Source organism: Phoenix dactylifera, chromosome 3 (assembly GCF_051530095.1).
Source record: "Phoenix dactylifera cultivar Ajwa chromosome 3, Ajwa_hap1_PhDact_Kaust_v1.1, whole genome shotgun sequence".
NCBI lineage: Eukaryota > Viridiplantae > Streptophyta > Magnoliopsida > Arecales > Arecaceae > Phoenix > Phoenix dactylifera.
In genome coordinates this window covers 56,321,811-56,343,159 of record NC_143192.1, presented here as the reverse complement: position 1 = coordinate 56,343,159, position 21,349 = coordinate 56,321,811, and the positions used below count along the sequence as shown (strand labels likewise).

General features: G+C 41.8%; 2 protein-coding genes and 1 long non-coding RNA gene across 3 annotated transcripts; 2 read left to right on the top strand and 1 right to left on the bottom strand.

The window, feature by feature from the left end:
- The first annotated feature begins 595 nt into the window (after window positions 1–595).
- Window positions 596–1,985, top strand: LOC103708386 (ubiquitin-fold modifier-conjugating enzyme). The gene is made up of 3 exons (XM_008793283.6): window positions 596–1,117; window positions 1,241–1,302; window positions 1,725–1,985. The coding sequence occupies exons 1-3, from the start codon at window positions 785–787 to the stop codon at window positions 1,852–1,854; spliced, it is 525 nt and encodes a 174-aa protein (XP_008791505.1). The 5' UTR covers window positions 596–784; the 3' UTR covers window positions 1,855–1,985.
- A 9,037-nt stretch (window positions 1,986–11,022) lies between these two features.
- Window positions 11,023–15,205, top strand: LOC120106516 (RNA-binding protein 1-like). The gene is made up of 2 exons (XM_039119449.3): window positions 11,023–11,630; window positions 14,379–15,205. Exons 1-2 carry the CDS (start codon window positions 11,352–11,354, stop codon window positions 14,979–14,981), a joined length of 882 nt encoding a protein of 293 aa, XP_038975377.3. The 5' UTR covers window positions 11,023–11,351; the 3' UTR covers window positions 14,982–15,205.
- A 1,685-nt stretch (window positions 15,206–16,890) lies between these two features.
- Window positions 16,891–19,343, bottom strand: LOC120106519 (uncharacterized). The gene is made up of 3 exons (XR_015976845.2): window positions 18,061–19,343; window positions 17,845–17,948; window positions 16,891–17,681 (listed from the first exon to the last, which is right to left on the bottom strand). It is a non-coding gene; the product is annotated as an uncharacterized LOC120106519 (long non-coding RNA).
- Window positions 19,344–21,349: the final 2,006 nt, after the last annotated feature.

Here is a 21,349-nt window from a genome sequence, read left to right as displayed (position 1 = left end):
AAAAATCTCCTCCAATATATATCTATATAAATATATATAATTCATTCAATTATTTTGGTTGTCAAAAAATAAAAACAAATCTTTTCTGGGCGAAATCAATAATTCATTACATAACATTCAAAACCAAAATCAAAAATTTTTCCAAACAAAAAAATGGAAAGCAAGAGAGATTAGGGTTAATCAGAAGCTTAGGGTTTAGCATCGATTATAGCCAGCATTATGGTATCCAATAGCATTAGGCAAGCAGAACCTTGTCTATGATTCGGTATGCTTATCAGGGCGGACTCGGTCGATAGGAAAAGGACTCGATTAAGAGGAAGAGAAAGAAGGGTTTCTCCCTGGGTCGAGAGGAAGAGAAAGAGGAAGAAGAGTTTTTTTCCTGGGTCAAGAGGAAGAAGACAACGAGAGGAAGTGGAACAAAGAAAACTAGATCGCCCATGGGAGGAATAAAAGGTACTTTTGTCTCTAGATACAAATCCAAAATCGCGATGGACCGGGAGTTAACACACCGGTCTAGAGGGACTTTTCCATGTGGGTGTGCTGTCGCTCGGAGAACCAAAGTATCTTGTACCATAAATAGCAGAATGCGAGGGACGTTTCTGTAAATTATCATTATGTGGCGCTGGCTGGGAGTTTTAGGGTAGAAGGGAAAGGGCTTCGCTGAGTGATTACGCGAACGGAGGCAGGGAGAGAGGCGGCCGTCCGTCGGCGGAGACAGAGGGAGGAAGAGAGGGGAATCATCAAAGGAAGCAATCACGTGATCGATCAAGATCAAGATCAGAGAATGGAGGGTTGGGACCGGAACACGAAATCTGCTCTGACGCAGATCCCGCTTCTGTCGACGCGGGCGGGGCCGCGGGATGGGGCGGCGTGGACGCAGCGGCTGAAGGAGGAGTATCGGGCGCTGATCGCATACACGAGCATGAACAAGGCCGGAGACAACGACTGGTTCCGCATCGCCGCCGCCAACCCGGAGGGCACCCGCTGGGAGGGCACCTGCTGGTACGTCCACAACCTCCGCCGCTACGAGTTCGCCCTCCAGTTCGACATTCCCGTCACCTACCCGGCCACCGCCCCCGAGATCGAGCTCCCCCAGCTCGATGGCAAGACCCACAAGGTATGGTAGCACATCTATTTGATTCCATTCTGTAGCCACAGCATGCAAATCGTGTATGATTCATTGATTCATCAATCGATATCTCGTCTCTTTCTAACCTTATCTCATCTCGCTGAGTCTCAGATGTACAGGGGAGGGAAGATCTGCCTGACCGTCCACTTCAAGCCCCTCTGGGCCAAGAACTGGTAATAATTATTTCTAGTTGTATCTGCACAAAGAAAAACCCTGATTCTTTGACCCCCCACACCCCACCCCACCACACACAAACACCAAAAAAAAAAAAATCATTTTGTATTTGTTCACCGTTGGTGATTTTGTTCAAGCGGCACCAGAAATATATGATTGGATTTTTTTTTCCCTTTTAAAAGGCAACAGTGAATTAGGGATGTTTGGATTTTAGTTTTCTCTCTCCCTTTTTCAAAAAAAGAAAAAGAAAAAGAAAAGAGAGCTACCTTCGGGAGAAGGTGGACATGATTATAAATGTTTAGGACTTGGAGGTGGAGTGCTTGAAATTTACTTCTTTTCCTCCAAGAAAGCCCCTATTTCCAGATGCTTGGCCACCATTTCCAATTTCTTTATCTAATGATTGGATTCATCTGTGCGGCAGTCCTAGGTTTGGAATTGCACATGCCCTGTGCTTGGGCCTTGCGCCGTGGCTTGCAGCAGAGGTGCCCATTCTGGTGGACTCCGGCATGGTGAAGCACAAAGATGACGAGGCATCATCTACCGAATCTTAAGTATGCTTATTAGTTTTGGTGATAATAAACTTCTACCGGAGAAAGTGGTAACTCAATGATTTAACTGATACATACTATGAGTTAATTGACAAGTACTGCATACTATATATTATGAGTTGAGATTATATCAATTATATTGTGCTCTCCCTTTTCAAATAGAATTGTTCTATAAATGCCTGACCGATATAGCCATTCCTTCTCTCTTATGTCCTGCTGAAATTCCATTTGAATAATCAAACATGTGTTCAGCCAATGCCAATATGCAAAATGTTTGAACTTCAATCAGAAACATATGCATCATTGCGGACAAGATCGTGTCTACAGAGGGTTTCTTTTTGTTTGTGACGGGGTGAGGAGGATTCATTTCCTTGTAGACTATTTATGGTTTTTAGTAAATCTAAATCACAAAGTAACTTTATTTTTTTTATCCTTTTCTTTTTCTTATGTAGTTTGAAAGGATTCACAAACTCTGTACCAAAAAGAATTGTAGACTATTCTCTTCTAGAACAAGGGAAAAAGGGATATGGAGAGGCTAGAAGAAGTTGCTTGACATGGAGGAATCTACATGAAAGCAATGATTTAGAAATTTTGTCTAAATAACAATCTAGGCGAGGATCTTGACTGTAATTAATCTGGCCATGGAGAGGGGGGAAATAAAGCCAGATTTCAAAAGTTTGTTATATTACCTTGAGGAGATTACTGTTTCTTGTGCTCTTGTCACAACTCACAAGGATTTAATAAGATTGTTGGTTGTTGGATTTTGGTGTTGTTAGATCTTGGAAGTTAATTAATTTCTAGACTACAAAGTTCGTGAATCCTTAATGTCCAATTGGAAAGTGTTGCCACCGATTATTTTTCATTTTCCTTTTTGAATATGCATCTTGCATTGGAGTTTTCTACCTTTACGGTCATTTTATGTCACAATCTGGCTTCCACAATTATGCGCTTCCTTGCTTCCTAGTGTTTGCATAAAGGAAGGATCAATGAGCTTGGTCATAGCAAATGGATGACAGCTTAAGGTCAAATCCAGCCAAATCTGGGTCCAAGCATTTAATAGAGGAAAGGGTGGAGGCTGGAATAGCCACAGGAACTTGAAGCGTAATGCAGGAAAAGCTGTACCAATGCACCAGGTGGTTGTGGTCATGTTCATTGTGATGTGGCAGAGGTGCATAGAGAGGATAGGCAAGTACTGTGGGAGGAGATAGAGGAGGGGGGAGGAGGTAGGACGAGATAAGTGGGAAGAATGAAATGAGGCGCCATGACTGTAATATGCCTTTAGTCATATATATTGTGTGATGTAATGATACCTCATAGCTTATCATATACTTAATTAAGACATTGTGGTTTCAAGTGAAGCTTCGGTATGGCCATGAGCAGCCCAAACCTTGCCCCCTGTCAAACTAGATATCTAAGTCCCATAATAGAAATAACTGGGGATCTTCTATATTGAGAACAACCATGGTACTGATTAAATATTAGGGGATAAAGAATACTAAAGAATTGGATGACCAATTGGATAATTAGAAAACTCCTAAATTAGGAATTTAGGAATAGATTGTTTATGCAAAATCTCATGTGGTTGCAGGAGTGTTTGTCTAATTAAATCCCAGTGCCTCCCTTGATTGAATGTGTATATTAAATTCCATTCTAATTGATATCTCTTAGCAAAAATATGCTGATTTTTGATTGTATATAGTCTGGATAGAGTAAATTGAAAAGGTTAGAAAAGAGAATATGTGGAATCTAAAGAGAACATGCAGCATAAGGTTAGCAAAGAGAATATATGGAATCTAAAGGAGCCAAAAGGTTCCACTAGTAGAGGTGAAGGTTTTGAACTGGAGATGCTCTAACAATATATAGCATTGAACAAAGGAAAACTGGAGATGCTCTAACAATATATAGCATTGAACAAAGGAAAATGTCAAGGAGGGTGACTGAAAAGCTTAAAAGAGGCCAGAAAGGACAAGCTTAATATCACTTAGATGGAGCTTTTGGCATTTCTTGTTTTAATAGGGAGGGGGGGATGTTGAAAAATTATCATTTTGGATAGAAAGAAACCTATAATTTTTGGGGAGTATAATTTGATGAGGATGGCAATCTTGTCTTGCCTTAATTTGGGTTGGATATGAATCTTTCCCAAAAGATTAGCCAAGACTAGATTTGTAAATAAATTGATGTGGCCATGAAAGCCATAAACTTGGATTCTCCTTTTTTCTAGCTTTTCTTGATCTTGTTTCGCCAATACTAAGGTCCTCACAAAGGCAATGCCACAGGGACTTTGATCAATTGATTCTTCAGCACTTTCTCACATGAAGTATCAAGTTGGATCTTGTCTGTACGATGTGAGGAAATGAAGAAGAGATAGAGATGAATATTGGTAAGTGGAGAAATTTCAAAAGTTTATTTTATGTTATATTTTCATTGGTAGATGTGCAAGTTTAGGGAAGATATCATGGTAGGTAGACTGGAAGTACAATTTCTGCTGTTGTTTGTTTCGTTGAGTATGATGGCCTCCATGTCGATATCTTGTTCTATTAGTTTGAGGTTATGCTTGGAACAACAATTTGATATCCTGGAATTGACAATACCAATTTCCAGAAAGGATTTGGCAATCTTGAACAGAGGAAACCCCGTACAACCTTATTGTGGGTTGTGCAGTCAGTTGTGCAAGTGATTTTGTGTTATCTATCTAACAGTTGCTAGCAGAAGTGGTAGTAATAGCATGCTTCGTTTTTCAGCCCCCTTTAGTATTTTTGCTTAATTTTTAGATGATCGCCGTATTAAGTGTCTTACAGTTTTCAAACAAGCCACCTAACTTCTTTTTTTACAACTTCACATATTTAGGTCCAAGCACTTAAGAACCTATAGCTTGTGCAGACATTGAATGGAGAAATATCTCATTTAGATTTTCATTTCATTCCTGTTTGTTTGCCCTGAAGTTTCTATGCCTCAAAGTTTCATTTACGTAATATTAAACTGGAGTCCGGAGACAATGCATATGAACTCATTTTTGACGGTTTGTAGGACCTCACTTCTGCATTTCTGCCCAGTGCCAGTAGTTTCCACGAGGGTTTAGTTTTACCTCCGATAGAAAATTGCTTATTGACAAACCTGCTGTGTTATCTGACTTTTTGAATCCATCTTACCATACTTATTTAAGTTATTGATCATGTAGACTTTATGTAAGTTGTATACTTTCTGAATAATAATTAAATCAACATGATGTGGTTTTCATTGGTTAGCTTGAGATTTCAATATAGAGACAGTGGGGCCCATGCCAAAGCATCCAGGTGTGCTGGTTTAAAAAGAAAAAAAATGGTTGTCCCTTATTTTGCTATGGTTAGCATTGCTTCTGAGATCTCAGGACTAGAAGAATTATGGGTCAAGCTCTCTATTATGGGTCTGGTACATTTAAGAATGTTGTGGTATGGTGCCTATTAGATTATCCTATGTCTTCTAGTATGTGGCAGGTTATCAAAGCTCAGATTCATGTAGATGTTACTCCCAAGAAATGTAAGCTCTTGGAAAGATAAGTAGCAAGTTTAGGAGACAAACTAGTGCCCAATTTGAGGAGACCAGAACACCTGTTTCTTGCATCCTCTGCAACACCCGAAGAATAACTGGAGATGCACCGAGCCATTCAAGTGCTCAAAGGAGCATAGCAGTGGCAGTAGAGTGCTAGGATTGAAACTACGTGGCCACAAGATATATGAAGAACAGGGAGCTACAAGTTGAGATGGATAAGTCTCTTATAAGTCTTTCATAGATAGGTAGGTGCCTTCACCATGAGGACTGCATTTGTATCTTACGCTTCATTTTGGTACTATGCCATGTTGGCTATAAGCGACGTCGGGAGAAATCAGCTCGAGAGCGTGTGCACCGTTTGACAATTTGGAGTAAATCAGCAGGAGAATGGCTTGAACCTTCCTGTCATAGTTCTTCAGCCCCTGCATATCTTCATGCTTCTAGTTTCTAAGCCCCCATATTTTATTGTTTTATGGAAAATAAGTTACTTGTCCTTTTTCACTTTGACACAGTTCTGTGCCAACCAACCTGACCCATTAAGGTGGGGATGGTGAACGCGGTGGTGGAGAGAGGGTTTTTCTATAGAGGGGGCGAGGGCTTATGACTTAGTCATGTCCATTTATTCATGACTTAATAACAGTTGTGAAGAATACTTGAAAGAAAAAATATATTTATTACTCATCCACTTTTGACATGACGATCGTATACGCTAGCTAGCGGTTTTCCGTCAAAAACCCAAAACTTGTCATAATGGAAGTGACGGAACATCAAAGCAAGGGAAAAAAAAGGGACTTACATGTTGTTGACTGTCTAAAAAAAAAGAAGTTATGTATAAGCTGTAATTGGGAGCAGGATTGCTATGGGGGTTGGACTTGTGTTCTCCTCTCTTCTTAAGCCTGGACGATTGCTAGATACAAAACAGCTAGTTCAAGCGTGAATGGACAAGAGAAGAGGGAGATACAAAACAGCACATACGAACTAAAAACTATAATTTTCAAACTTCTTTTTCACTCTAAAAGGCAGTGCTAGTTGATGCATGTGTGATAGGTACTGGACTCACTACTTGCCATTCTTCAGCGGCCAAAGCAATGTCAACACCTGGTCGGTTTTACAACTATAGGAAGAACAAAATATCTGGGCTTGTTTGGTATTGTTGTTAGTTTTGTATTTTTATTTCCCTGCAAATGAGTGAAATAGCGCCTGGAGATTTAGTTGGAAATACTATTTGTATTTTGCACACAACTTTCTATCATTCCTTGCTTTTATTTTTGCTTTTTGTTTAAAAAAATAACAATAATAAATAATTGCTGGCAAAAATTCTAAAAATTTTGCAAACAATTGTAAAAAAAAAGAAGGGTGTCATCATACATGTACATTTTGTCGAGCTGAGTTTTCTTCTTGGATTTTTTTGGGGGAAAAAAAGCAGCAACAATAGGGCCCTTATGCCCTTTTTTTGGTCCTCTTTTTTCTCTCAAATATGGCTAGATAAGCGAATGGGATAACCCACGTAATTTGTAGCTAGCACCCGAACCCACCCAATTTATTAAAGTGAAAAATAAAAGTTACAGCTATTACTCAACAAGAAACTAAAAACGGACGGCACGCGAGAAAGTTCCAAAGAGGAGAAAAGCAAGGGCCGATCCCGGAAGGGTTAAATAGCCTGCCTTATCACCTTGGATGGTGGATTATTTTTCCTCGGGAAAACCACATCGTGCCTTTCGTAGTTACAATCCTTTAGCAGGATTATTTTCCCTCAAGAAAATCTGATCATGCCTTTCTTAGTCTTATCCTTTAGCGGATTATATCATATCAAGCACCCCTCCAAATACACATTGCAAAAAAAAAAAAAAAAAGTCCTTTCTGGTTCGAAGTACACTACGAGGAGTTAGTTTTGGAGGACTGTTTTACAATGCTTGAAAGAGGAGCGAGAAAGACACTTATGATCTTTCTTTTTTTTCTATTAAAACGGATAACTCATATATGACGAGTACGAATGCATCCGATAAAATCAGAAAATAAAATATCTCAAAGTGCTCGGGACAACTTCCTATTCCTAGCCCACAAGATACTATCAGCATGGCTGGCCACATAGGCGGCCACCTAATCCGCCGCCCCATTGGCTTCATGGAATACATGCTTGGCCTAAAAAATCTCTTTATCTCTCGTCATTGCTCGGATGTTTCGAAGCAATGGATGATTGCCACCGGCATTTCTCGGACCTTCCTGAATCCAACTGATAACCGTAGCCGAGTCATCCTCCAAGATGATCGAGCTGGCTCGTAACTCAACTCAGGCATGTCGAAGGCCTGCCCAAGCAGCCCTCAGCTTTGCATCGGACACTAAAATGTCGAATAGCTGATGCCACCATCCTATCATTCGAGATTTGTCCATCCTTTTCACCAACGGCCGTCAACCACCTCCCCACCGAGGGACCCCTCCCCACGCAGATCCACCGCCGTTGAACCTTTTTAATTCCATGGTAAGATGTAACCAGTACGTAATGCAAGTCACATTAATTGTAATATAATAATCCAGGGTGTTATTCTGTTGTGGCCAGCATCTTGATTTTATCTGGAGGAGGATGCCTACTTCTCTCAATTAAAAATCTACATTTTTATTATAATATGTATAACTAAAAATATCTATAATTCAAAAATTATATATTTTGCAAGTCCTTAATTTATGCATCATATGAAATACAAAAAGATGACTGTTTATCGTATGTTTTACCAAGATTGTTCCGTTGTTTATATTTACCACCATCTTTCCTGGTGTGGTTCAAATCTGGCCCGAGGGCGACCACGCCGATAGAGTCGAGGGAGCTGCCAGATTGTAGGAGAAAAGGAAGGGAGTCACTTCCCGCACGACGACGTACCTGCACAAAGCCTCACCGGTGTTTCCGATGAGGGCCATCCGACGATCAAGTTAGAGTGGTATTCAGTTGGTCCAGCCAAAAGTCCCTTAGGTGTTACTTGACGGGGGGCTATTTATAGTCCCGGTAGGGGTGCTTAGGTGGCGGAGGTATGGCCCGTTCCCATTATGAGTAGAGGTAGCGTGCAGCTAGAGCTTGCTTGTGGCGTGCGGTGCGGTCCGTTCTTGGCAACGGTAAGGCATTGAGAGTCGTAGCAGGGTGTGGCTGGAATAGCATGGCACTGTCCTTAACTGTCGTGGGCCAGTAGGCTAAGCATAGTGTGGTGGCGTCGCAATGTACGACCACGTAGGAGGACGTGGGCACGTACACAGGTGTGGCCGTTAGCAAGGTCGAGCTCGTTGAGAAGTGGCATCATGCATTTGGTGAGGTCGGCTTGACGGGTGCTGAGGCTAGCTTAGCATCCCGGTTCCGAGGTGTGCTCGGCAGAGCGCCCCGAGCTCAAGGGTCAGGACGTATTGCTGGAGGCATTGAGAGTCGTAGCAGGATGTGGCCGGAATAGCATGGCACTGTCCTTAACTGTCGTGGGCCAGTAGGCTAAGCATAGTGTGGTGGCGTCACAATGTACGACCACGTAGGAGGACGTGGGCACGTACACAGGTGTGGCCGTTGGCAAGGTCGAGCTCGTTGAGAAGTGGCATCATGCATTTGGTGAGGTCGGCTTGACGGGTGTTGAGGCTAGCTTAGCATCCCGGGTTCCGAGGTGTGCTCGGCAGAGCGCCCCGAGCTCAAGGGTCAGGACGTATTGCTGGAGAGGGCGCTCCGAGCTCGGTCGGGGCACGTCGGCGAACAAGACGCTCCGAGCTTGGTCGGGGCGAGTCGGCGAATAAGAATGGCGCCCCGAGCTTGGTCGGGCAAGTCGGCGATTAAGGATGGCACCCCGAGCTTGGTTCTCCAAATCTTTGAGCTTCTTTGCATCAGGTCCTAGTGGAGAGCAGTCTGAAAGAGGAAGATGAAGCCAATGAGCAGCAGCAGCAGCTGGTTGGGCTTCTCTCTCTCCCCTCAAATGAACAAGGAGATGTCCTCAGAACCGCATCACCAACCAAATAATCAGAGTCATCATCACCAAGCGCAACCCACCCATGCTGCTGTCTCCTCTGCAGTCCCATGCGGCTTCTTGCTGGCTCCACCTCAGCTTAACAGCTCCGGTCTCTGCCATGGAGTTGAAGGGGAGAACGGGGGGCTCTATTCTCAGTTGTCTGTAATGCCGCTGAAGTCTGATGGGTCTCTTTGCATTATGGAAGCCCTCACAAGATCACAGCAGCGAGGTATGTCCCGACTGCTGCTTAATTTTCCTTCTTTAGATTCTTGCAGCTTCCACACAAGCTACTGTTTCTTTCTTTCTTTCTTTCTTTCTTTCTTTCTTTTTGTGGGGTGAAAATGGAAAATTTTAAAACAGGAAGGAATTATATTTGACATGGTTGATCCTGCATTTGTTAAAAAAATTTAGGATCAAACATGCGAATGAAAATGTTCCATGTTTTTGGCCAAATAGCATTCTTACTAAATACTTTATTATAAATAATTTATGTATAAATTATAATTATAAAAAATTTTATAAAAATGATATACATGGCATGATTATGCATTTAAAATTTTTATGATGCTATTTATTATTTCCAACCTATTTATAAAGACATGATTTATGAAAAATATGAAATATTTTATCAGCTCTTAGATAGCTATGACCACCCTTAGAAATGGAGGCCAATCGACACCCTTGCTAGAGCTAGCATTCAACGAAAACGGCTATCTGCCAACGAGTTAAAATTGATAACGAATATGAACTATAAAATTTTGTCGATTAGAAAGACGGCCTATCATGGATTATAGTGATTATAGCACAAAAATTTATGAGTACTGTTTTGATTAAAAGTATGGATAAATGGCAAATATTTGACGATTATGAATATTTTAAATTGCACTTTCAGCTTTACAAACTTGCATGATTTGTGCATACATGATTGGTTTGCTACGACAATTTGTTATTATGTTATGAAATTTTTTATTTTATAGTATAATTCTACTTTCCAAATGATGCATTGAATCCTGTAAAAATTTGTGCTTCATCCGGTAAAGTGGTGCATGGTTACTTACTGAGCTGCAAAGCTCATTTGTCTATTTATGGTTTTTTTTAGATAATTAATTGCTAGGAGCAAGGTAGAATAAATGAATGAAGCATGAAAAAATAAAACTTGAAGCAGTGTTGCTAGCTATAGCAATGTAGTCCAAACTATAAAGTTTGGGTTATGTGGTCAAAAAAATTTAAATATTAAATTTAGATACTCTGTACCTGCCTTTTTTTTTTTTTTTTTTTTTTGGCAAATGATATCGGACATTTTTTTTTATCATGCTATATCAATTGAATACGACCTAAATCAGATCCATCAGAGGCCCAATGATCCATGGCCAAAGCTTGAGGAGCAACAGCCGGGGCTCTATCTAAAAAAGGTCGATTTCCAATCGGGTTCGATATGGGTCTAAATCAAGCTGATGAGACACGACTTGGTGCAACCCAACCAAAATTGTTTTCGGATCCGAGTCCAAACCGCCGAACTAAGATTGCATTCGCGCATGAGAGCTGGCAAAAGGCTCATCTTGGTCCCTTCTTAAGAATTAAGGCCCAAAACCGAAAGGAGACTAGACCTAAACCAGCAGCGATGGCCCCAGTTGAATTGGACGTTGCTTCCGGGATCAGGCGCGTGGCAGATTGGGTGGGGTCAAAGTTGGGTCAAACTCTCTCTCTCTCTCTCTCTCTCTCTCTCTCTCTCTCTGCGATCTACGTGGAAAGCTCATCTTTTGTTTCCTATCGCTCTCCAACTCATCCTTATTTTCTTTTTTGGTAATTACAACTCATTGTTTGATTACGTCATTCCACATCTAGAAATAATTCGAACTCCACTCGATAGTCCAAATCCGAAATTAAATCAACTCCCCCGGCCCGCTCCCCCGATATATAGAAGCCGAAGCTCGTATCGATTCCTTCATCTTTCTCTCTGTCTCTTTGTTGGATGTTGGCTTCTTCTATCTTGGACGGGGTGTGATGGAGTCGTCGACGTCTTATTCTCCTTCTTTTTCTGCTGCTTCTTCGTCATCCTCTTGGGACGAAGCGAAGCTCTTTGTAGGGGGAATTTCGGGGGAAACGACGGAGCACCGGCTGGTCGAGTACTTCTCGACGTACGGCGAGGTGGCGTGGGCCAATGTCGTCGAGAACAAGATCACCGGTCGCAGCAGGGGCTTCGCCTTCATCAGGTTCGTCGACTCGGCAGCCGCCGAGAGGGCTCTCGCCGAGATCAGAGAACACGTCATCTTGGGGAGAAAGGTCAGTTATACTTTTTCTTTATTACGCTTGGTTCTTCGTCATTATTTTATTGCAATGAGGGAAAGAAATTGGTTATAGTTGGGTTGTTATTTGTCTCCGTAGAAGAATGAATGTTGGTTCGTGGTTATTATTAATTTGACCCTGTAGGTTATTTTTACTTGCCATCTTCTTCGTTACTATTTCTCTGAAAAATAGGAAAAAGATTAGTTCCTGGTTATTATATATTTCACTGCAAGACGACTGGTTCTTGTTTATTTTCTTACATTAAGTAAAGGGAAATATATTTCTTCTTGGTTATTATTTGACCTTGTAGATTAATTTTTTTTAGAAAGAAAATTCGTAGGTTGATGTTAATTCATAAGCGTGTGGTTGATTACTTTCTCTTTTTCTTTTCTGAAATTTTTTGTTATACTTATATTTGGTGTTAACTTTCCCCTTTTTTTTCCGGACTGTAAAACAGAATGATATTATTCATCCTTTCCTATTTAATTTCAAACTCATTACAATAATGTTGTATCTTTTTTATCTGGATTGTATGTAGGGATGCAAATAGGTTAGATCAGATCGGGATTATTCAGGATCCGATCCGACCCGATTTTTTGTTCGGGTCTTAATTTTGGACTCCGACCCGACCGGATTGTAGTTCGGGTCGGGTCCGAGTCGGATCTACTAATTTTTTTGTGCTTTTGAAAAAGAATTTGAAAAAATCTAATTTGGTTATATTATAATTATGAGATGCAGGTGCCGGGCTTCCCAGATAAGACTTGCAATTGACTCAGAACTGATGACCCCTGACTTACTAACTAAGTCGGCCTAGAAGCCCAATTTCACATCGCACTATTTTTTATCCATATGACTGATTGGACGGAACTTGGCGTCTCCCTGCTCCCCTCTCAGGATGACAAAAAAACTTCCACACCTTCTTCCAAAATCCAATTCCATTGCAGAAAACTGGCACATGACCCATATTTAGTTCAGTGTTCCCTCAGTTTCTCCCTTCAAAAGTTAAAAGAAACAAAAACCAAAAAACAGAAGGAAAAAAAAAAAAAAGCCAGCTACCGAGACACCAGAGGTATTAACAGTGTAATAGATCGAGAGAGAATCCTGACAGGCCGAGGTTCCTTTGGATTCTGTGAACCTATGCTTGTTGCTATCCTTCCACACTTGAAGCTTTTCCTCCTTATTGGCTGGCATTTCCCATCCCTTAATAAGGCCATGGGAGCAAGCTAACAAGCTCCTAAGAAACCCATATCTCCTTCCTGTCTGCCTTGAAAACCCACCATAAATTCACTTAAAAACGACCAATAGTACCACCACCCACACACAAAACAAAGAAGAGACTCCCTTGCTTGTTATCACAAAGCAAACTCATTTCTCTGAGCTTTTGCTGGATTTTAGGTGCCTTTGTGCAGCCTTTATCCTGATTTTGTTTCTCTTTTCTGTTTCCATTACCACCAACTCAGTGCTGTTAAAGCCACCTACTTAGCATCATTTCTGGTCCTTAGACAAGCCACCTTCTTTCCAACTCAAACCAGCAGTCCTCTCTCTCTCTCTCTCTCTCTCTCTCTCTCTCTCTTCTGGGCCCAAGAGATTCTGAAGCAGAGCACAGCTGTGTGGAGCTCCTGTCTTCTTCTTCTTCTTTTTCTGGCACAAGAGCATATCTGAGATAGCTCCCATTCATTAAAGAAACCATCTTGGGTCTGCTTCTCTGGCTTTCCGGCTGCTATACGTGTCCCGAGTTAAACCAAAAGCTTGAGAGCTCGGCGTTTGGGTTTCTTCTGTTTTGCTCACTCCCTTCCGTCCGCTCGGGTCGGGTCGGTTCGGTAAATCCAGACCCAACCCAAAAAATGGTTCGGATTCAATTTTAAGATCCGATCCAGACCTGCAGGTCCGATAATTCGGATCTAGACAGATCAGGTCGGATCACGGATCGACCTGACTCATTTGCAGCCTTAGTTGCATGATCACTTTGGAAAGTCTACATTTTTCTCGATAGTCAAAAGTTGTTGGAGAAGAAAGAAGAAACTATTTATGTTGGTCATTTTTATTTTTGTAAAATTATTCTATAGAAATTCCTCCTTGTGGACTTCTATTTATTTGACATGTGATTTCTCAAGATAAGAATTGCCATCTGTTATCTTTTAGTTAAAATTGCAGTTAAAATTAAATAAGATATTCTGTAATTAATGAAGAACAGATTATATAGGGCTTGCAACATCAGACACATGCTTTACGGATTTTCCTTCATATAAAATGTTTAAACGGCTAACAAACCTCACATAAAAAAAAAAGCAAGATAAATGATTTGGGATGTAAAATGGCATATTTAGTTAGAAAAAAAAGAATAGAAAATTCAAAATCCTATATTGTTTGTAACATAGTTAGACATGCATAATTTTATATTTTAGTATAATTAATTTTGATATTCAAGAACACATATACATCATGCAACTTTAGATACAAGGCCATCCCTTTGTCCCCCACTAGAAGTGCGGTGCATAGTTCCCTACAGAACCACAAAACAAGGCACATGGGCATTCATTAAATTAGCCACCGTGATGCATCTACACCACCCTCAATAGCCCTGCACATAAGGCATTGAGGCATTCTCAGAGAGCCTTGACCTGAGATGTGAAAAAGGCCATACCCAAATAGCCTTGCTCTGCATGTAGGTAGTTTTCTTTCTCATAGTCTTCGTCTAATTTTCTTTGTATACTATTTATTTAATTTTGGATAATGCTTTTTCAGGTAGAAGTAAAAAAGGCCATACCCAAATTCCTTGGGTACCAAAATCATCACAAGGAAGTAAATCGGATTCCTTTTAACCCAAGGAAGATTTTTGTAGGCGGTTTGCCTCCTAAGCTGACTGAGGATGAGTTTAGCAGATTTTTTGAGCAGTTTGGTGAAATTAAATATGCTGTTCTGATGTATGATAATTTTGGCCGACTAAGAGGCTTTGGCTTCATTGAATTCCACTCAGTGGAGGCTACGGAGAAGGTATTGCAGAACAGGTTCCATGAATTGAAGGATAAGAAAGTAGAGGTCAAGAAAGCGGTGCCTAAGATTGCGAAGTACTATAACAAGGAAATCAACTCTTGTCTCAGCGAGCATATGATAATTGGTGGTGGAGAGGGATATATTTTTGGCAATGACCAAGCTGGTTTCTATCAAGTGTATGATCCTAGATATGCAGGTTTGCAGCATTATGTGTCTCCAATTTTTCCTGGCTGCGCTTCTCAATATAGTGGCTTTACCGGAGGATACGTTGTTAGATGTTATGATGGAATTGGTTATGGCTTCCTGTATGCCAGTCCGGAGTTGGTGCCAGCATGGAATTGGTATGAGGTTTAGAGCAGCAACTAATTTTTATACTTCGACTCCATGATTGCGGCAAATACAATGCAACAAATGAATTTTTTCATGCTATTGTATTTTCTTATTTTGTCAAGAAACTTCTCCTGGCAAACTAATTTCACAGTTTTTTAATTTCCTGTGGATTGTGAAATATTGTTCTGTGTTATTTACATACAATTAGAAAAGTGGCTACAATAATATTTACATTGGAACTTATTGAATCCATTAACAGTCGATGTATTTATGGGTTGATATGCATTTTTTATGTAACTATGTGGCTTTTTTGTTCGGCTGGGATAACAAGGATGGATGAATGGATATATGTTGATTTGTTTTCTCTACTGTATAGTGTAGATGGATATTGACTTGTTGGCTCTAGAATTGAATTGGACCTTTCGCCTGCATTGTGATTCATCTCGGTATCCATTCTCGATCGAGATTGCCGAGACATCAAAGTTTCTAGATCATATTTTGAAAGAATTACCCATCAGATACTTCATTTGCATCCAAAAGTTCACTTTAAAGTCATCATATGCACGTTATGAACTCATAATGTTATGTAGGATTCTCCCGTTTTAACCAAAAAAACAAAAAAGAAGTCATCATATACAAAATCTCACAGATTTCATAAGCAAAGGAAACGAATGGCCGGTGGGGTGTAAAAACATCCAAAGAATGGCATGAGATACAAGTGCCCCTTTGTTTTCCAAGAGATGCCCCTCCTCCGCTTCCTCTCCTCTCGTCCCCTTCTCCAAGTCCGATAGCCCTCCCGGAACCTGGACAACAACGGCCCCTCCACCTATCCCTCTCCACCGCCTACGGCGCTGGCGACCTCGGCTCCTCAAGGACCTCGGCACTATGTGGAATATCGGAATGCTTAGTAATGATGGCATGAGGAATATATAATTGTTAAAAGAAATTGTGGATCTTCTTTCTTGTTTGCTGTTGTATGCACCTAATTGTGTTGGTCTTAAGAGAGAAGCTTCGTTGTCAAGACATGTTAAACAGGATTATGCAACATCTCGTCTTTGTTGTTACATCATCTTCGTAAAAGCAAATTGTCGGCAAAGTTCCTCATTTGAGATTGACTATGTAGTACTACATTTCTCCTAGAGTAGAGCCATATTCATGAAGATCACTTTCATAACCAAAAACCATTAAGAAAACTTCTGAAAAGAGGAAACTATTCCTTCATGCTTTCTCGTAACTTTTCCAATGTCTTTTCTAGTGATTCCTTGCAAGTGTTGCTTCACAACCATTCATTATGCATTCTTACTGATATAATTCCATTGCCAGTTAGGACTTCTCGTCAGGACATGTTCCACCAACTGCATTCATGTCGATAGCTACGTGAAGTGCCGGTATCTTGCTGATTGCATGCGTGGCAACAGAATTAAACCCCAAATGTATGGATACGCTATGTTGGTCATGGTGACTTGTAAATTTTTAGTACTCTAAAAGACCAAGTAGCCTCCTTTTCCAAGGAGCTATTAGTTTATTGTAAATGGTTTTCTCCATTTTACTCTTTACTTGTTGCTGTTTTGGATTTTATGTTAGAATTTTTTCCAGTAAGGAAGATTGAGCCCGTGGATAGTATTTAAGCGGGTGGAGCTAATTAGCTTCCGCCGGACCAGCTAGTGTTGGTGAGCCAGCTGGTGCCGCCGTACTCGTGCATCTTCTCGGCCACCATGGCTGCATACCTGCTGGCTGATGGGGTGTGGCATCATAAATGCTGTCTGCATCGCAGCAGAAGCAAGCAGAGAATCTGGGCTTGTGGTTCCTTCAAGCCGTCGTCCCCTACATACAATTATACAAACATCCAGATATGCAGATACCTGGAGTGGTGCAACCAACCAGTCAGGCTACAAGCACTCATACAAGTAGGAATCATAACCTGACACTGATCACATACCCTACGAATAATCGAGAAGAGTTAAACTCCCTAGATAAAGGTATATCGGCAGCAAAGCTTGCAGTGAAAACAGCAACTTGTGCGACCTTACGCAAGCCGCCATGCATCCAAATGTAAAAGTTCTAGCAGAGAGAGTCTCGTACTCCGATGAAGTTGGAATGAGGAGCTGAGCCTAGTGATGAAAAACGGGTGATTGCCCTTTAACAATGCTCCGGCTTTTCGGGGCAAAAGTGACAGCTGATGACAAGCACCGGAATGAACAAAATACAGAGGTGTAGAACCCCATAGCACCAATCCACCCAGCATGAGAAGTATGGAAACAAAAGTGGTCCATCCCGTCAGGGAATTGAAAATCAGTAAGAGCACCATCCGAGCACCGCATATTGTCCCAAATCCCCATAATTATCCAATGCAATGTTGTCAATTTCATCATCCCTTCCCACTTCCGTTCGATGCACCACCCGCTTACCCCTGATTTCAATATCATCGCCAATTTGCACCTCCGTTCTGCCTTCTTCACGGTGTCCGAGATGGATAGCTGCAACAAGAGCTGCATGGAAGCCCCAGTAACGCAGCACAACTGCACAAGGTTTTTGAAAACCGAAAAATTGACATAAGAGACTCCTATTAATGTCAGCAGGAAAAAGGGTGATTCTGACGGTAAGCCGGACAGCGCCACACATTGAAGAAACATATGCCGTGCCAAGCCCTGCCCAGTATGACTTGGATCGGCTTGAAATCTGAATGTTGATGAAGACATTACTGTTTGGTCATATGCGGTTGCCCTAGAATGATTTAAGCAGCCAAGTTCATTAACTTCTAGCATGAAAAAAACCCAAAGAGATAATCATGAGAGATTACTCGAACACTTATACCACTGATTCAACAAGAAATGACACCATAAGTAATGCAGATTTAGATGTCCTAAGATGAAAGAAGTGAACTCACAAAGGGATATAATAAAGCAAGAGCGCAGCAGAGTAAACCAAACCCATATCCCAAGCGCATACTAGAACATGATTCCATCTTCAGCCCAATGCATTGCGGCTGAACTGGCGGCCACGAACCAACAAAAAGCACGAACTTATAATGCTTGTCGGGGGTAGGCAATATGAATGGCATCAGCAGTCAAGATATGAGCTAAATCAGTATGAATCCAATCACCTGGTCTGACACAGAGATCACCCGCCGGTGCCTGGCCGGCAACCTATTCTGCTGCTTGATTTCCCTCCCCACAGATATGTGAGACATTAGAAGAAGTAAAGGAGCGTCTCCACGTGGCAATTATCTTTAAACCAAGGGGAATGCTGCATCCGACCTACCGAAAGAGAAGTAAGCCATGTTACGACGACAACCGAGTCTCCAACCAACCAAACAATATGTTTATTTATTTGTTTTGTGATGGCAGCATGCATCGGGTAATTAACTAAGTTTGGAGCAATCAAACAATATGTTTGACGATGGAAGGTGCTGTGGGAACCAGAGCAGCAGCAGTGCAGCCACTGATGAAATGATAACATGGTCGGAGCCGGATTCAGCTCGCACATTGGCGGAAGCACGACGAGGTGATATTTTTTACTTTTTAGCGGTGCGGACTGAAGAACGAGGCCATACCACGAGGAATGGTATTAAATCGGCAAAGAAGCTCGTGTACTCTCTCCAAAAAAAATTAAAAAGAAATCTGACAGCAACGAAGAATTCAGCGACAGCCCTCGCATTGCACGTTAGGACCCATCTTCCACGCGAGCAAGGTGAATTGCGCTTAAAGGACAATGCGAACTAGTGCAAGAGCACAATTTGCCATGGAAATTGTCGATGACAAAATTCTGCCCAATTATGAATAACAGCAGGAAAGAAAAAAATAAAAGAGAGAAGATTAGAATAGTGCAGAATTTTGTCTTCTTTTAGTCGCTTTAGTTCTAATCAGCCTTTTTACATTATCCTTATCGCATTAGCTTTCTTAGGTTAGCTTTCTGATCTCAGTCTTTTCAAGCCGGCTTTCTTACATCGACCTTCTCAAGTTAGTCTTCTCATATCGGCCTTCTCACCTCAATTTTTTGAGCTCGGCTTTCTCATGATCTCATCTCAACCGTCTGAGATAGGCCTTCTGGTTCTTGTTGGCTTTGGGAGCTCGGCATTTGGAAGCTCCATCTTTAAGAGCTTTGCCATTGGGAGATTGGCTTCGGGCTTGGTAGCTTGACCCGATGTTCTATTGAATTGGGTCTGGGTCGAAAATTAGTAGCCGAACAAGAAATCAGATTAGGTCGAGGTCACTCATGACTCGATCCAACCCGACTTATTTCACCCTACTAACAAGAACTAGTTACACCGACAATATGATAGTGGTCAATACTCAGACACAACTCAGTTTGGGCCGTACTTGGATCACATATTACTTGGTTAGAGTTAGAGGTGACAATCGGGTTAGGTCGGATATAAATGGGTCAGGTCAGATGCAAGTCGGGTCAGAAAATCATAAACCTGAACCCGACATGTTAAATAGGTCAAAAATTACAACCTGAATCTGTCATGTTTAATAAACAGATAATCTGACCCGACCCAACCTGTTTAACCTATTTAGCCCAACCCATCCTTATCCGACCTGTTTAACCTATTTAGCCCAACCCTCATGAAACCTACATATTTCAAACACCTAAAAACAAAATGGACTTTAACAAAGCTACAAACTTTCTTCAATTCCCTAATAGAAATCCAAATCCTAAATTTCTCTAACATAATAGTTTCTCATTGTAATGAGCTCAATCACAACAACAAACACTTCAGTAAATTACAAAAAAAAAAAAAAACATTATAAAAAAAAGAAAGAGGAATCGTCGAATATTAACCAAAATTCTGCTTTGAGAGGCGAGGTTCCTCCCTGACCCCAGCGATTCGGAGGGCTTGAACGCTAGGCCGATGCTGCGGAGCGTCTCGAGGGTCTGGCGGTAGGGGGAGACATAGAAGTAGACCTTCCAGTCGGCGGCGCCGTCGCCGAAGATGAGGTCCCGTATCCGGACACCACACGCCTCCGCCTCCTGCCATCCTCGAGCTGTGAGCCTGATCCTGGGGTCCTCTTCTTCTCCTCCTCCCCCTCCTCGCCCCCGCCGATCTCTCTCGTCCTCCTCTGCCGCTGCCTTCTTCTCTCTTCTGAACTCGGACCGCATCTGGTCCATGGACCCCGCCGCCCCGATGCTCAGTGGCGCTCCCTCTATGGCCTCTCCTACCCTCTCTTCACGAACCTCCTCGACGAGCTCCGGCCCCTTCCCCTCCCCCTCCTCCTCCCAGTCGACCATGCCCTCGCCCCCTTGCCCTCTCTCACCTCTCCCGCGGCCTCTCCTCCCCAGCCCTCAAACTCTAGATCTTTGAGGAGGAAAGAGGTCACTCACCGAGAGAAATCCTAATCCTAATCACCGGGTAAATGGTTATATGATCCAATCTGATCCATATATTAAACGAGACATCTAAAATATGTATCTGATCTAATTAATAAACGGGTTAAATAGGTGAACCTGTTTACGACCCGAATCTGTTTAGGCCAAATCCAAACCTATTTATGGCGGGTCGAATACGAGTCGCGTTGGTGGGTTGAGTCATATTTTGCCATCCCTAGTTAGAGTTGAGTTTGAGTCAAGCTGTTTTTTTTTTTTTTTTGGTTATTTGGATCTCAAACTAGGTCTTTTCCACTTAAAAATTTGCCCAGACCACGTCAAGAAAATAAAATTTATTTAGATCTTATCAAGTTGTAGTGGATTAAGTCATGACTAAGATACCTAACTGCGGTTGGTCCGCCACTGAAATCCAGAGTGTCCTCGGTACGGGGCGAGCTATAAAGCTAAAAAGCTCGGCGGGTCGCCCGTTCATGTCGGCAAGGCCAGTTAGGGATCAATGTTAGTCTCCAAACTGCTGTCAAAGAGCTGGGTGATGACGACCTCCCTTGGTCCGATGTTCTTGTACCCAATCTAACCTGAAATAGAAAACACGTAAGTCCACTTACTAGAGAATATCCAATAGGGACATCCAATGCCTAAGTGCTGCTGATCTCAAGAAACATAGGCGGTTTAAAACAACGAAATGGTAATATGGTGGTAGAATCAAAAAAAACTTACCTAGAGGACCCCCAAGTGTGCTTTATATAAAAGAGGGCTAGCACTTATTGTCGAGCAAAGAGGGCATATGCATTAGCTATTATGCTAATGACCTGCACATCTCACTTGAGGATCACGTTCGTATGTTTCGCTCATATGGATAGTTCACATGTCATGCACGTAAGAAAATTGTTAGCAATTGTTCATTGGACTATCACCAACTGGAGAAGAGTTTGAAATTTGAAGCATTCTCTGTGCGTCGTTTAGGTTGGCCATGTGGCGGGATTTCAATGGTCGGCCTATGGCTACATGGCAAGCTCCTATTAGTAGACTTGTCATGTCAGCTGTGGTCAATTTCGAGGTATATC